The sequence below is a fragment of the Myxine glutinosa genome, chromosome 1, assembly GCF_964187855.1.
Source record: "Myxine glutinosa chromosome 1, kmMyxGlut1.1, whole genome shotgun sequence".
NCBI lineage: Eukaryota > Metazoa > Chordata > Myxini > Myxiniformes > Myxinidae > Myxine > Myxine glutinosa.
In genome coordinates this window covers 401,395,311-401,413,124 of record NC_136261.1, presented here as the reverse complement: position 1 = coordinate 401,413,124, position 17,814 = coordinate 401,395,311, and the positions used below count along the sequence as shown (strand labels likewise).

The 17,814-nt window shown below is 44.9% G+C and overlaps 1 protein-coding gene across 8 annotated transcripts in view; it reads right to left on the bottom strand.

Annotated features, from left to right (window-relative positions):
* LOC144889584 (E3 ubiquitin-protein ligase Midline-1-like) overlaps positions 1-17,814 on the bottom strand; it is an 86,653-nt gene that overhangs the window by 25,486 nt on the left and 43,353 nt on the right. For 4 of the 8 annotated variants that reach the window (XR_013621895.1, XM_078770372.1, XM_078770373.1 and 1 more), the window contains exons 5-6: positions 14,257-14,279; positions 9,877-10,004 (exon numbers count right to left, since the gene is read on the bottom strand). Coding sequence is in view for 7 of the 8 variants with exons in the window: in XM_078770372.1 (XP_078626498.1) it covers positions 9,877-10,004; positions 14,257-14,279 (151 nt within the window). In the remaining variant the exon portion in view is untranslated. Of the gene's footprint in view, positions 1-8,206; positions 9,383-9,876; positions 10,005-14,256; positions 14,280-17,814 lie in introns of those variants that run through there. The other 4 variants (XM_078770377.1, XM_078770378.1, XM_078770375.1 and 1 more) reach the window with 3 other exon arrangements.

Here is a 17,814-nt window from a genome sequence, read left to right as displayed (position 1 = left end):
TCCTCACTCTCAGAAGACCTGGACAAAATCACAGACTGGTCAAACAAGTGGAACATTTCTTTCAATCCTGACAAATCTCACACTCTTACTATGTCTCTCCGAAAAGATCGACTGGACAACCCTCCCATCTACTTTCTCAACAATCCTCTCCAAGAAGTTCTGTCGCTCAAGATTTTGGGTCTCACTATCTGCCATGATCTTTCTTGGGAAAACCACATTTCCAAGCTGGCCTCCAAAGCCAGTCGCCGACTGGGCATCCTCCGTCGTGCGAAGTCCTTCCTCGGCACACCTGAGCTCCTCACCACATACAAGGCTTTCATCCGCAGCTCAATGGAATACTGTTCTCCCCTATGGGCCGGTGCTCCTGCCTCACACCTAGCTCGGCTTCACGCTGTTGAAACCAAAGCTTTCAGAATTATTGGAATCTCCCGCGATGAAGCTATCTCTGAGGGCCTTTCACTCACTCACCGCAGGCAGGTAGGTGGTCTTTCTGTCTTCTACCGACTCCTCTCCGGCCTTGCACCCCCAGCTCTCTCTGTGCTCTGTCCCCCAAATATTCCTACAGGTCGCACAAGATCTGCCAGCAACCCTCTGATGGTTAAACTGCCGAAATCTCGGCTCTCCGCTCACCTTCACTCTTTCATTCCTCTTTTCTCCCGCCTCTGGAACAAACTCCCTCACTCCCTTCAATCCCACTCCTCCCTCCAGGTCTTTAAAACAGCTGTTCACCACCATCTCTTATCTTCCCCCATCCAAAACCTTGATCTTTTCTACCCCCGCTAATTCACCCCAGATCCACCTTGCTTGAAATTCCAACTTCTTTCCTGGAAGTCCTGGCAGTGTCCATATGTTTTATACCTCTCCCACTGCCCCCTTCCCACGCCCCCCCCCCCAAAGCCCTCGCCCTCTCTCAGATCTCTCGATGTCTCCATGTCTCTCGGTCCCTGCTCTCAAATGTTGTGTTTGTGTCCTTCCCCCTCTCTCCCCATCTTGTCTACCGCTCCCTATGTTATATGTTTTATGTGTCGGTTTGTCTTTCTGTGTGATTAATGTTCGCTCTTTCACGAGCCTCGATATTGTATACAAAAAAAAAAAAAAAAAAAAAAAAAAAAAAAAAAAAAAATCTGCTTTGGAACGCTGCGTTTGAAAAGCCCGTCTGGCGAGAGGAGTTACCTGCGCGGGGTGATTGCCTGTTACGTGTCAGGTTGCCGTGGGTTCCTGGAAGGAACCAAGCGTCCGGCACTGTTCGCCTCGACGCCTCCGAGGGCGTGTACGGGTCGCACCTTGGGCCTCGCGTGCTTTGCGAGCCGTTCACAGCCCAGAGGCCGCGATCATGGGCTCCGACCTCGGTGGCCTGCCGAGGAGGTGTGCGCTGCAGCAGTTGTTCCCGGTACGTGACGTGCACGTTTGGAGCACGTCAGCCAGGGGTCTGTTCAACCGCCCGTGTGCGGAGAAGTCGACCTTCACCTTGGTCTGGAGGGGCCCAGAGACATTGTGAGGGACAGTGACTATTGAGGGTGTCGTGAGTGGGGAAAAGGGGGAAATATATGAGATGGCCATCTTAGTCATATTGTTGATTGATTGTTGATTGTTGTTGATTGATTGGGAATATATTATTGATGAATCCGGATCCTTGGTGTGGGGTTTCTTATTGACGGGAATTCATATTGATTGCGTTACGAAAGCGTATAAATCATATATCTTTCTGGTGGGGTTCCTCTCACGGTCCGGGGGTCACCGAGACCAGGAGGACCACGTAACAAGAGTAATATATATTTGTATACGACCATGAGTGGTTTAGTGTCCCGGAAACTCAACAACAAAAACAAAATGAAAAATCAACAACAAGCACACACAAATGCTCATGCACACTCATAAAACACCAGATTACGTGTGAGTAATACCGAAAAAAAGAGCAGAGCAATCCATCAATGATGTGCATTGACGTTTATATTGTTTGAGGTTTGCAAAAATATTTTTAAAAAACTCCTCCATCTGACCTCGAGCACCGACCGTCACGTGACCAGAAGCGTCCACATGGTGAATAAAAATTGGCACGCACCAGGGCTTGCGGTCTATTGGCCTGAGGAAGCTTGCTGTGAAGCAGGTGAAACGTCGAGTGAGATCGGGTCTGCTCTTGCTTATTTGCTCAAATATGTGGTGCATCTCTAGTTTTCTACTTTCTCGTTGGAAGCGCCTTCTTTCTTTAAAAATGTATAATCCAAACCGCCCCAATTTTTACCTTTTTTTTTTTTTTTTGTTACACTAGTAACGGTACCCATCCTGGGAAAAGCCATGGTGATGAGCCATGGTGATGGGAAAAGGTAGCCATGGTGATGAGCCATGGTGATGGGAAAAGGTAGCCATGGTGATGGTGAGAATAACCACAGAAAATGACAGACTTTTGTTTGGGGAAATTAAATCCATGCTGTAGTGCCCAACTTCGCCAAAGGTGACGCTATTCAAACCAACTGCAACAGCGAGGAAGTACTGCACACCCCAAATTCTTTCCCCGGAGGGGGGGGGGGGGGAAGAGGGGTACCCATCAATGATGGGGGTTCAGGGGTTCATAGATGTCTCACCTGATATGAGCAATTTCCTTTGGAGTGTGTATTGGTAGAAATGGGAATTCATTGTAAATATTCAGTGAGCAGATGTCGCTATGGGTGTAGTTGGTAACCACGACAACCTCATTCCATTCTATCAGCAAAGATTTCCAATCCATACTTGTTGTACCTCCAAAGTACTGCTCAGGAGTGAGGGTGATATTATGAAAGCTCAGCTAGGTTGTTATCGGGTTTAGGCATGTTTTGGGCCTACAGTCTGACGGAAGATCACCAAAGTTCGTTCCATACCAACCGGCCACGTCCAGTCACCTATCCCTCTCCACATTGTTTCTTCAACTCCGGCCTTCCCCCTCTCTCTATACTCCCCATAGCTTTGCTTTCAGCAATTTCCCATCGCATTTCATTCTGGTTTCCCATTCGATGATTCATAGATCAGTAGTTTCCGTTTCACTTTTCAACATCAGTTTTATTTTGAGATATCAATTTAGATTCATGATTTAGGGTAGAGGATGATGTGGTTGAGCTTGAACGTGGTTGGATGTCAATGAAAGATAGTCTGTTCGGAGCCGTTGGTGAGGTATGTGGATAGTAAGGGCATTTTATGAGATATTTCACAAATCTGTTAACTAAATTGTTACCAAAAAATTTCTTCACCAATATGTTTGTAAAGGTGTGTAATAACATGTGTTAAAATGTTGAAGTTCAACTCCCGTGGGAAACCGAGAAAAAAAGCTGTTGAATTCGGGTACCGAAAAATTATTTTCGAGAATTTTTTTTTTTTTTTATCGGCCCTTAAGTAACTTATGAGGGGTCAAATAAGGGTTTTTCATGATTCTGAGTTGATTGTTAACATTTATATTTTCACTTTTACATTTACACACACATATATAATACTCAAGAGTTATTTCTCATTCACAATGTCAGAAGTTTCAACAGTCATTGTCTATGTCTTCTTCAGACTCAACAACATCATGACTGCAGTTTCTGCATGTAATGCCATTACAGACTCCACAGGCCGAGATGCACGTGACCCCATTCTTCTTGCAGCTGCATCGCCGGTTGCTGCAATCTCCGGCTGCAATCTCCGGTGCCGGAGAGGTGACTTCGATCCAACCCATTGAGTGAAAGGGAGTGTTTCCGTGAATAGAGACAATGTTTAAATCTATATTGTCTCCAACAAACTGAGTGACTGCATTGTTTGTTTCCCCAACCTCCATAAAGACCACCTGATCATTACTTGACAATTCACTTTCACTGGCTGGCACTTTGGCTGTCATCACTGATTGATCCTCAAGCGCAGCACCAACCGCAACCTCATCATTGATCTGTTCATCGGTTTCCTCCACAATGGTGTCAAGAGTGCCAGAAGTATCTGGAACATCATCTCCACTCCTACTATTAAGGAAGCAGTATTTGTAGTTTTGTGTCTCCGTGTAAGACTCAGTGTATCCCAGCCGGTGGAACTTGTTGAGCATCCATTTTGACCCAAATCTATGATCAAGTTGTATGGCAAGCCCCATTTGGTGTGGCAATACTCCAGACCGAGGTCGACAGGCCTTAATAAAATTCTGCCCCCAAACGGAAACTCTTTCGTCTGTCTTGACAATCGGTCTCAAGAACATCTGAAGGCTTGCAGGAACAAGTGTCAGCTGACTATCGATGTCAGTCATACTGTGTGTGGTGGGGTATGACTTTGGACCTAAATCAATCAAGGCAATATCATTGGATATGAACTTGAGTGCCGACTTTATGATCTGAGTCTTCTCATCTCCATGGTCAAGATTAGCATGATGCTCTCGCAGAATATTGTCGGTGCCATCTTTGAGACAGAATACATCTGCCCTTCTTTCCTGTGTTGTGAAATACAAGGTGTCTTCGTATTTCTCTAGAAGTTTTATCTTCAGCCAATGCTTTAAATAAGAAAGGCTCTTCTCTGGTGACTGATCAAACTCCTGCAGCTTTTCATGGACTTGGTCCATGTTCATTAACCCATGCTCTAATTCTGAGTCTAACCATTCGCAGAATTCAATAAAAAACTGCCTCTCGCTCCTCATCAATACTCCTCTGTCCTCTCTTCCTTTTTCCTTCCTCATCAGTCTTGGACAAACTGTCACCTCTCGCAAACATAAGTTTGCATCGCAAATGGTACAGTGTTTCTTCTGCTACCAAGTCGTTGATCCCTTCCAGGCGTCCAGTGACTTCAGTGCCCCAGTCATCCCCGCGACTCTGTGCTGTCTTCAGCAAGCTTGCCTTCAGTGTATCTGCAGTCAAATTAACTGGCACTCTGTATTTCTTTCTAGCTTGTGCTGGATTATTTTTGTAGAGCTGGGCTGGTTGGTTGCAAAGAATGCATACATCCTTATACAGGAGGTCAACTGACTGTGATCTTCTAGAACTGCAGCCAGTTGATGAACTGAACTCACAAGTAGTGCGTCTTCTCTTCAACTTTGATGACTCTTTCTCTGCCTTTGATGCTTGAGCTGACTTCTTGGTGGTTGCAACAAAGTTGTTGTACAGATCATTTTTACACTTCTGGTGGTACCTCAGTTTTCCTTCCTTTTGAGCCTCCTTCATACGTTCCACAACAGTAACATTTTCGACAGTTTCTGCTTGTTTCAATAAAGTTGAATATCCCTTTGGAGTTGCCTGTATGAGCCTTTCAGCTGGTGTATCCGAGCGTGCACAGATGAAGCAATTGAGCACAGGTGGAGTAACGTCTTCATCCATATTGCTAGACTCCATGTCCTGCAAAGTAGAAAATGAGATATATTTAGAAATTATTTTTCCACAAAGGAGTGTCTGTGGTGAAATATAAATGTTAACAATCAACTCAGAATCATGAAAAACCCTTATTTGACCCCTCATAAGTTACTTAAGGGCCGATTTTAAAAAATAAAAATTCTCGAAAATAATTTTTCGGTACCCGAATTCAACAGCTTTTTTTTCTGGGTTTCCCACGGGAGTTGACCTTCAACATTTTAACACATGTTATTACACACCTTTACAAACATATTGGTGAAGAAAATTTTTGGTAACAATTTACTTAACAGATTTTCATATGTTTCCCTTACTAGGATGGATAAAAGGACCACCGAGGCACTCGGAAACATGGTGGTGGGATGATGAAGTTGGAAAGAGGATTGACGAGAAGAGGAAGAAGTTCAAGGAGTGGCAGAAGGCAAAGGGTACGGGAGCAGAAAAAGCAGAGCATGAAAGTTATAAAGCAGCCAAGAAGGCTGCAAAGAAAGAGGTAGCAAAGGCGCAGGAGGCATGTAGGAAAATGTTTGGAGAACGCTTTGATTCGGAAGAGGGTCAGAGAGCGGTATTCAGGATTGCAAAGCAGATAGCGAAAGAGAGGTGTGATGTGATGGGGGTGAGTTGCTTGAAGGATGAAGTGGGACAAATCGTTGTGGACACAGATGGAATTAAAGGAAGATGGAAAAGATATATGGAAATGCTGTTGAATACAGAGAATGGATGGGATGGCAACATAGAGAGTAACCCAGTTTTAGGACCGGCAGAGAAGATAACTGAGAAGGAAGTTGAGGAAGCGATAAAAGCAATGAAGAGTAGAAAAGTGGGAGGGCCGACGGGGGTTGTGGGAGATATGTTGAAGGCAGCAGGAAGTTGGGGTGTGAAGAGAATGACAGAGATCTGCAATCTGGCGGTGAAAGAAGGCCGCATTCCAGTGGATTGGGAACTGAGTACCCTCGTCCCTCTATACAAGGGGAAAGGTGACCCTCTGGAGTGTGGCTCGTACCAAGCGATAAAGTTATTGGAGCATGAAATGAAGGTATTGGAAAGGGTGTTGGAGAGGAGAATAAGGAAGAAAGTGAAGATCGACGAAATGCAGTTTGGATTTATGCCAGGAAGAGGAACGACAGATGCACTTTTCATTGTGAGGCAGTTGCAGGAGAAGTACATGGAGAAGAGGAAGAAGTTGTTTCTTGGGTTTGTTGATCTGGAGAAAGCATTCGATAGGGTTCCACGCGAAGTATTGGCATGGGCATTGAGGAAGTTAGAAGTGGAGGAATGGTTGATCAGAGTAGTGATGGCAATGTACAAAAGAGCACGCACAGCTGTAAGGACGAAGGACGGGAACAGTTGTGAGTTTGAGGTGAAAGTGGGAGTGCATCACGGGTCGGTACTAAGTCCACTACTATTTGTAGCTGTGATGGAGGTGCTGGCTCAGAACGTGAAGGAGGGTTTACCGTGGGAGTTGTTGCATGCAGATGATCTGGTGTTGATTGCGGAAAGTATGGATGGACTGAAGGAAAAGATGAACAAGTGGAAGGAATGTATGGAGACAAAAGGTCTGAAGGTGAAGATTGTTATGGGGACCGCAAGGCTAACCCCCGCTCTAGCAGCGAAAATGGCCTTAAAATGCATGTTGTTGTTGTTGTTGTGTTGTATATCAATTTATATTCATCATTGCAACTTGTGATGTGACACGAATAGTGCATGGAAAAGGTCGTCAAAACCGATTTTAGGATGAAATTTTTTACAATTATCTAAGGGGTCTAAAGTTTTTTTTTTTAGGGTCATAAAGTGGTCTTAAGTGTTTAAATAATCAAGGCTCTTAAAAGGGCCGAATGGGGTCTGAAGGTGTCTACGGACGAAAGAGCAAAAGAGTCAAAAGTGTCCAAATGGTCTTAAATTGTCCAAAGGGTCTTGAATTAGCCAAAGGGTCTTAAATTGGCTAAAGGGTCTTAAAATGGCCAAAGCGTGTTAAAAAGTCAATCGGTCTAAAAAGTTTTGAAGAAGGTATACATGTCTCAAAAGGGTCGAAATGGGTATGAAAAGGTCTAACGGGTGTAAAAGGTCTCAGGGGTCTTTAGGAATCAAAGGGGTGTAAAGGGTCTAAACCATAAATACAGGGTGTAAAGGAGTGAAGCTGTAGTAAAGAAATTACCTCGGCTTCATAAATAAATTAACTTGGGAGTGCAACACGGCAATAACGGGCTAAATGACCCCCTCATCACGGTATAAAACCCCTATTCAGGTACATTGTGGTAAAAAAAATCTGATGGTAGAAAGTTTCGTTGTGATTAACCTTGGGAGCTCAAAGCAGTTTGATCCCAAACAAAGAGCAAAACAACAACTCACCTTGTTGTGAGGATGAGGTAGTCATTGGAGGTTCACCCGTTGTCAAGTAGAAGTGGCAGTTTGGAGTTGGCGTCACGTGGGTCATTTTTTTTTCTACAAACTATATTTTCACACTTGAGAGTGATGTTTTTATATGATCAGTAAAATGACCTTTAAAACGATGTATACGTTGTGTTTGTACTATTTTCTGTTTTTGAATAATTAGCGCATGTGAGAGGTCATGTGACTGATTCTTTCCCGAACTTACCGATCATGGCAATGTCTAAATTAAGAGTTGTTTCTCACATATGGTAACATATTTGATGATCGGAACTCACCAAACGAATTATATCGGTATCCGTGTTGAAAAAAATTGGGCTTTTTATAAAGATTTGTATATATATATTGTATAGTGCATTCAGAAAGTATTCAGACCCCTTCACTTTTTCACATTTTGTTATGTTGCAGCCTTATGCTGAAATCGTTTAAATTCATTTTTTCCCTCATCAATCTACACTCAATACCCCAAAATGACAAAGAGAAAACAGGATTTTAGAAAGTTTTGCAAATTTATTAAAAAGAAAAAACTGAAATATCACATTGACATAAGTATTCATACCCTTTGCTATGACACTTGAAATTTAGCTCAGGTGCCTCCCATTTCTCTTGATCATCTTTGAGATGTTTCTACACCTTGATTGGAGTCCACCTGTGGTAAATTCAATTGATTGGACATGATTTGGAAAGGCACACACCTGTCTATATAAGGTCTCACAGCTGACAATGCATATCAGAGCAAAAACCAAGCCATGAGGTCGAAGGAACTGCCTGCAGAGCTCAGAGACAGGATTGTGTCGAGGCACAGATCTGGGGAAGCCTACAAACAAATCTCTGCTGCATTGAAGGTTCCCAAGAGCACAGTGGCCTCCATAATTCTTCATTGGAAGAAGTTTGGAACAATCAGGACTGTTCCTGGAGCTGGCCGCCCGGCCAAACTGAGCAATCGGGGGAGAAGGGCCTTGGTGAGGGAGGTGACCAAGAACCCGATGGTCACTCTGGCTGAGCTCCAGAGATGCTGTGTGGAGATGGGAGAAACTTCCAGAAGGGCAACCATCACTGCAACACTCCACCGATCTGGGCTTTATGGCAGAGTAACCAGACGGAAGCCAAACAGTTCAATCTTGGTTTCATCAGATCACAGAATCTTGTTTCTCAGTCTGAGAGTCCTTCAGGTGCTTTTTTGCAAACTCCAAGCGGGCTTTCATGTGTCTTTCACTGAGGAGAGGCTTCGGACCCCATCAAAAACAATGATCTTTCCTACCTCCGTTAACCCACCTCCACCATCCGCCCAAAGTTTGTTTCTATATCCATCTGGTCTACCCTTTGCGTTCTCCCCCAGCCCTCATCGTCATCCACATCCCTTGTTTGTCCGTCTCCGTCTACTTTCTCCCTCGGCCCTGTTATTGGCATTTCCCCCTTCTCTTGTGGCTGCTCCTTTTGTTTTGTTGCATCCTGACCCATTATGTGGTCCAGCTCTTCCACGAGCCTCGACTCTGCATGCACACAAAAAAAACGATTGGCGAAGTTTATTCAACAGGCGAGAGAAAAGAGAAACAAATGAGTGGAGGTGAGCAGTTCTTTCTTTTCTCTTTCCCATTTCTAAATCCTTGGAGCGAGAACATTCACGGAGATCCGTCCTTTATCAAGCCGCTTGCATTTGCTGGACGATTCTAAATGCGGAAGTAACAGGAAATTACTTGTACACCGGTGATCTTTCTATATACAGTTTGAGGACCAAAATCAACATTACAATCTGTTACCATTTTATACAAATCAACTTTTAGAATAAACATCTCACCTCCACAAATATGACCTCGTCATTTATATATGGGCAATAAACTCTGAATAAAATTTTCGATGGACTCGTGCAATAACTAACCTCACACCTTACCAATACACCTCCTAAGAAACATTAAATAATTTGTGACAATGTTTCAGTAACGGAAACGGAATATAATTAGCTCCCATTACCTCCCATTTACCTCGCACCGATTTGTTTCAGCTACCCACCTTTTCAGCTACCCGAAACATGTCGGAAAGGAAAGAGTTACAACAGCTTTGATATACTTTACCATTTGCACCTTTAATATATGATACTGCTTATCTCACATTTTATCTTTCCTTATTCATTATTCTCCTAAACATTCATGGTTGTGTTACTCACTCGTTATCGTCTCCACCAGGTTGTGGTTCAGCTCGATGAGCGAGTCCAGACTCTTCTCCTCCTTCGAGAAGTCCAGCAGTGTGGGTGGTGTCACGCTCTTGTGTTGAAAGTCCAACACAAACTGAATCCTTGGAATGAAAAGGAAAAATATTACTTTAGGTAGGGTAGGAGAGGTTATTGGAATAGAAAAGGTTTGTAAAATATTTATTTTCATATCAAATACAAGTTCTTTATGAACGACTCTAGTAGTAAATCTCCATAAATATGGTAGTGCAACTTCTGGTGAAACTTCAACTGAAACTTCGGGTGAAACTTCGGGTGAAACTTCTGGTGAAACTTCGGGTGAAACTTCTTGTGAAACTCCCAAAATGCAGGATCATTCCTCACCTCCACTCATTTGTTCCTCTTTTCTCTCATCTATGGAACCAATTTCCTTAGTCTGTTCAATCTCATCCTTCTTTCCAGGGCATCAAGATGACTGTTCATCATCACCTCATGCCACATCTATCCTGATTAAATGTCCCCAAGCCCACACATTCTTTTGCAGGTTATTTTGCTTCTTTCCCTCTGCTTCCATTTCATTTTTGCTCCATTACTTTTTCATCCCTAGTTTCCCCTTCCTCTTATTCGAGGCGAGAAATTAAAATATTTTAATCTTTGAATCAGGGAAGAACCAAAAGAAACCAGATATTTGCCATCACTATGCGAACGACAAGGGTATGCTTACCCTGGTGACCTTACCAATGTCCTTACCAAGGAGCTTACCCTTGGTGATTGCCCACACCTTATCCTTGGCCCTTGATCCAATGATGGCCATATTTCTTTTGAACCACTATATCACCTTGACCTTCAACATTTAGCCCTAAACATCATGAAATAAATAAAGAAATAAAAAATGTAAATAAAGCAAATGTGTCTCCATCTACATTCTATCCATAAAACAACATCATGAAAAGTGGAGGAAAATTATTCAAGTTATGATCGAAAAGGTGGTTTTCATTAATCAAGTAACAATCCCCAAAAAAAAAACAACAACAACAACGCATTTTCAGGCCATTTTCCCTGCAAGAGCGGGGGTGAGCCTTGCGGTCCCCATGACAATGTTCTCCATTTTGCCCTATTTTCTGCATCTCCCCTTGTTAACCCCCTTGCCCGCATTTCTTCTTCGACCATCTTTAGCCAAGTCTTTCTCGGTCTTCCCCGTCCTCTACTTCCTTCTACATTCATTTCCATCACTCTTCTCAACCAGTCACATTCATCCTTCCTCAACACATGACCAAACCATCTCAACCTGTTTCTCTTCACAGCATCCATCACAGGCTCTATTCCCATCATCTTTCGCAATTCATCATTTGTCTTCCTCTCTCTCAACGATACTCCACACATCCACCGAACCATTCGCATTTCCAACTTTCCAGCCTTCGTTGCTGTTCTACGTTCATTACCCATGTCTCACTCCCATAAATCATAACACTTCTCACACATGCAGCATACACATTTCCCTTCAGCTTCAACGACACTCCCCTCCTCGTCAGCACGCCACTCAGTTCCCGAAACTACTTCCATGCACATCTCACTCGAGCAACCGTTGCCGAGTATGATCCACCTTCTCCATTCAGCATGTCTCCTAGGTAACAAAATGTTTTCACACCTTCCAGCTTCACGCCATCTCCAAGATCCAACTCAACATTTCCTCCATCTGCAGCTCCCTCTGTGCACACCTTACACTTGAATGTAGCTGCCACACTGGTTAATGACCCTCTCAAATCACTACATTTTTGATGAACCCACTCAGCGCACATTGTACATTGCATGGAATTCACTCCGACACCCTTCCTGCATACAGCACACGGCCACTTCCCCGTTCTTTCCACCTCACCACATGCTTTACCACTTGCCATCACCTTCGTTTTTCCGACATTCACCTTCAGACCTTTTGTCTCCATACATTCCTTCCACTTGTTCATCTTTTCCTTCAGTCCATCCATACTTTCCGCAATCAACACCAGATCATCTGCATACAACAACTCCCACGGTAAACCCTCCTTTACGTTCTGAGCCAGTACCTCCATCACAGCCACAAATAGTAGTGGACTTAGTACCGACCCCTGATGCACTCCCACCTTCGCCTCAAACTCACCACTGTTCCCGTCCTTCGTCCTTACAGCTGTGCACGCTCTTTTGTACATTGCCATCACTACTCTGATCAACCATTCCTCCACTCCTAACTTCCTCAATGCCCATGTCAATACTTTGCGTGGAACCCTATCGAATGCTTTCTCCAGATCAACAAATCCAAAAAACAACTTCTTCCTCTTCTCCATGTACTTCTCCTGCAACTGCCTCACAATGAAAAGTGCATCTGTCGTTCCTCTTCCTGGCATAAATCCAAACTGCATTTCGTCGATCTTCACTTTCTTCCTTATCCTCCTCTCCAACACCCTTTCCAATACCTTTATTCCATGCTCCAATAACTTTATCGCTCGGTATGAGCCACACTCCAGAGGGTCACCTTTCCAGGTGTATAGAGGGACGAGGGTACTCAGTTCCCAATCCACTGGAATGCGGCCTTCTTTCACCACCAGATTGCAGATCTTTGTCATTCTCTTCACACCCCAATTTCCCGCTGCCTTCAACATATCTCCCACAACTCCCGTCGGCCCTCCCGCTTTGCTACTCTTCATTGCTTTTATCGCTTCCTCAACTTCCTTGTCGGTTATCTTCTCTGCCGGTCCTAAAACTGGGTTACTCTCTATGTTGCCATCCCATTCATTCTCTGCATTCAACAGCATTTCCATATATCTCTTCCATCTTCCTTTAATTCCATCTGGGTCCACAACGATTTTTCCCACTTCATCCTTCAAGCAACTCACCCCCATCACATCACACCTCTCTTTCGCTATCTGCTTTGCAATCCTGAATACCGCTCTCTGACCCTCTTCGAATCCAAGCGTTCTCCGAACATTTTCCTACATGCCTCCTGTGCCTTTGCTACCTCTTTCTTTGCAGCCTTCTTGGCTGCCTTAATAACTTTCATGCTCTGCCTTTTCTGGCAGCTTTTTCTGCATTTTCCTTTCTTTTCTTTCCCGCACCCGGATCCCAAAAAAGTAGATCTGAAATCCGTAAAAAGTAGGTCAAGAACACAAAACAAATATCAGGTGCACAACAGTAGTACGGGTCCACTATTATGATGTAAGAACATCTTGGAAGGCCAAGCAGGCTTTGAGATTCCACATTGGCAAAATTGAGTGATGACAAAAAATATATTCTTTTTTTTTTACAAACCGCCATTTGACCTTGACCTTTAAACCGGATGGGCATGATGTAAATTATTGGCATAAATGCCACTTACTTTAATCTATCTATAGATGGCAATTTCATTCTGATCACACAAAACATAGTCAAACGTTTCGTGAAAAAAGTAAAAATGTCTATAATTGGGTCATGACCTTAAAAATTGTGTCAAGATCAAAACAATGACCCGCATACTTTGTATTCCCATTATTGCAGCAAAATTTCATTCTGATCACACAAAACCAAGTCAAGTGTTTCATGAAAAATGTTTAAAACGTCTATAATTGGGTAAAGACCTTAAAATGTCAAGGTCAAAAAACAATCACGACCTGCATACTTTGTATTCCCATTATTGCAGCAAAATTTCATTCTGATAACACAAAACCTAGTCAAGTCTTTCATGAAAAATGTTTAAAACGTCTAATTGGGTAAAGACCTTAAAATGTCAAGGTCAAAAAACAATCACGACCTGCATACTTTGTATTCCCATTATTGCAGCAAAATTTCATTCTGAAAGTCTCTGCTGGCTGCAAGATTGAGCTCGGACATGGCATAAAAAGGGAGAAAAACCTAAATGGTGGTTTAGTACTTCTAACTGGTGCAAGACCTTGACCTTTAACCTGGAGGGTTATGATATAAATTGAGCTTAAATGCACCTTGCTCTGGGCTATCTAGAAAGTGAAATTTTGTTCTGATTGGACAAACCTTAGTCAAAGTTTTGTGGAAAAAGTTAAAATATCTATAATCGGGTCAAGGTCAAAAGCATTATGTCAACTCCGCATACTTTATATTCGCATTATTTATGCAAAATTTCGTTCCGAAAGTCCCTGCCGGCTCTGAAATACAGTTCGGAAATTTGGAGTGTTGAGAGTGCAGGGAGAAAAAGAAAATCATTATTTTAAATGTTGGTTTACTAAGCCTACTCAAAAGGGCCTAATAAAGTCTGTGGTACCAATAAAAATTGGCAGCACCAATTGTAGAAAGAAACCATACAAAAGGCATAAGCCTTCCCCTATACTACAGGGGGAGGCTCAAAAATCACGATATGCCAGATAATGTGATACATAGATGGCATTGCAGGCCTACCTCTTCACGAGATCCTGGAAACCCTGAAAAATACAGAAAACAAAGGATTAATACACCATTCCTGAATATATTTCTGCTTTATTTTATTAGAACAAATAATGTAAGATGTGATTAATTTGGACATTTGCTGAAGAGCAATCACCACGTCCCGCTTAACACAACAGAATAATATTGTTACAGACGTGGCTTGGATGTTATTCACCGAGCGGTTTTGGGATGACCACGTCTGCACAAGATTATACTCGATATTATACCCGAACGTTGACTAGTCGCGCGATGCTAGGTCAATGAAGGAACAGACACACGGCTGGGTTTCAAATGACACGACTCCAAGGGTTCAGTTCTCAAGACCTCCGGAGGAGATTATATTCGTTACGGAAGGTCAGATTACAGGGACGAGAGGGACAGCAAAGGAAGATAGGCACTTAAACACAACCTTATATTAACCCCAACAGACGACAGGTAAACGGGACAAGGCTGACTCACACGGGGGTTGATGGCAGGAAAGCGGTTGTCGATGGCTCCAGGTGCACCTGGGCTCAGGGCAGGATCGACCCGGTCCGGTCCAGAGATGCGGAAGGTTGCACAGCGCTCGAGGTGGCGTCTTTTCGTCTCAAGCTGGGGGCGCATCTGACGTCACATCCGGCGCGGGGCCGCGTATATCCGGCGGGGAGTGACACGCCCTCGGCTCGTTAGCTCCGCCTCGTGGAATCGGCACGTTGCTTCTCATTGGGTGCGTGCGGGGGGGTTACCGGCTCCGCCCTTGACGAGGAGCTGACAAGGAGCCCCTTTGTGGTAACCCCGTGGAGCGCATGGTCTGGAGCGCGTTGTCTGGAGCGCATTGTCGATGGCGGCTAACCGAGCCGGTGGGAGGACGCACACTCCCCCCCGCGCAGCGCCGTGCCCCTCTGTTGTTGTAGACGGGGAAGAAGATGGGAGGAGGTATGGGAAAGGTCCTAAACTCACTACTGGTGCCATATAATCACATTCTGGTGCAACGAAGAGTCATAATTAATGGAAACGAGGCCTTAACTGACATAGACTAAGAATAACTAGCAAGATGTCCGAAAGTGGTCTACGTGTGGTGCGGTGGACCTGGGCACGACATTTAATGGGGGAAAAAGGGGCAGGTCGGCTCTACTGATTGTTGTTTACAGACAATGGGACTAGGGAATGGGGGATTGGGGATAGTTGGGGAGTATTGGGGAAAATAGGGGAATATTTACAAGCGGGTATGGAGGCCAAATTCCATATTCGCAACATTGCACCCTTCTCTACCCTCGGGGCGTCCCGACCCGATAAATTTTTACCTACGTGTGGCACGCAATGTAGTTCCCTCTACTATTAACTCTACCCTGAGTGCGACAGTTTTACAGATATTCACGAATGAGTAAATATGTCCCCCTGCGACGTTGCACCCTTCTCCTCACAGAAACACACCCACAGGATAACCGAATCCGGAAAGAATTCTCAAACTAAACATACAGCCGGTAGGGAGCATTATTTACACAAGACTACGCTGATATTTACACTACGATCCAGGACCTGTTTTTGGAGGAACACATGCAGATGTTATGCATAGAGAGAGCACGCATGCTAGCATCGATACACCAACCCACGAGTGCTCTGTGGCCTACGGCCTTTAATAATGTGCAGAGCACCCCTTCCAAGCATCAAGCACCACCCCATCACACAGTGAGCACCATCCGGTGCACCAATAAAGTGTCTATGAATCATTGTGTGGCTGCTGCTGGTCTTGCCTTCGTGTGGTGCACTTGGCCTTCTTACTTCTTTTCAAAAATAAAGAAAGGCGCCAACCGCGTCCATTTCTATATTGCGGCCGTCAGGGGGCCAACTGTTAGTGGTTCACCTGTTTGGCATAGGTGCCACGTTGACCCATAGGTCCTTCCACGGGTGGTGCTTGGCCGCAAAAGAACTGCGGTCCATTGTGGGTGGCCACAAACATTGCGGTCCGTATGGTGTATCGATCCAAGCAGCAAGCAGCGAAAGTGCAGGCCCACAACTGCGTAGCCAGCACCTCTCTCTCCTCTCTCTCTACCCCAAAGCCAGATCCTCGGAGGTGGGAGACAAAAGAAGCAGACAAGTGAGTAAGGTGGTAAGGGCGCAAAAGTGCACGCAATACAAGATGATGCACACTGGGGGCACATGGGAACCAGGTGAGACAGGTACGTTCCTATCGTACGCCCCCCCCCCACCAGGTAACCTACATGGCCCCTCCCTTACCCCTTACTGCATCCACAAAACACAACACTACCCATAAACATCTACTTTACAAATCAACAAACATCCCTACTGTCTTCCCCGTTCCTCCCATAAACCAAATTCGTCTTCTCTCCCTCCTAACCAATCAAATTTGCCATTTTCAACTCTCATCAAAATTTGCCATTTTCAACTCAACATCAAAATTTGCCATTACCAATTCATCATCAGTCCCTCCTAGGGAGGGAGAGATGGAATCACCCCAATGTCTCATCCACGTCGTGATGCATCTCACAAATCCACAGCAATCTCATTTCCTGCTACAAACCAAGAAAACACAGGTGTGGAGTCATCATCATCACCTCAGGTAAGTGGCTGCGTATGGTGCGACAGGTTCATCAATCCTAACTATCTCCTAAATGACTTTAACAACTTTACACTACCCGGGGTCTTTCTCCGGCCAAACCATTGGCCCTCTTACACTATGGGTTCTAAAAACCAATTCCCATTGGCCAAACTGTGGTGCTCTTCAATTTGGGGTCTCACTCCCCCGATTCATCTCCCGGTGCCCTCGCACAATTTCTGGGCTGTGGCGTGTACCTCTCCCAGCGGGTCTACCCACCTGCACACCTCCACCACTGTAGTTGCCTCCGAGCTTACCTGTTCCTTACCCTAACCTATCTACCTGGGGAAGGCCCTCTGGCGCTCTCCCCACTCCGTGCCCTCTCTGGCACTGGGCTGCCCGATCCACACCCGGGATCCTCAGGCACCCACTCACAACTACCGGCTCCCAGAGCCCACCTGCGGCCTCACCTGGCCGACATCCTCACAGTGGTGGAGTGCCCAACCAACTACACACACTAACAGGCTACACGCCCAGCCATTTCCACAACACTAATGCACCCATCCACAATACCATTCTGCAACCGCACCACAAATGCCAATATCCAACCACAATTTACCTGCACCCTCTACCTAACACTTACACTACCCGCCCCGGGTACTCGTGAAAGGGGTCCACTCTTCCCCCATCCACACCTTCGCACCTTGCACACCACTCCGTACCACTCACTCCAACTCTCTCCACACACCTGTACCTGCACACCTGTGCTCTCACACCTGGTGCCACCTGCACCCTTCTCTCCCCAAGCGCATTCGCGCTGATCCACACACTCACTACTCATACACTGCTCCACACACCTGTCCAGTTGCACACCTGTGCAATCACACCTGTTCAATTCTCACAAACACGGCATCATCTCAGCTAACTACTCCCTTCTGAAACTTGCGCTTCCCAGTCGTCCCTTTAAACTATTGCGCTCCCTCGTCATTATCATC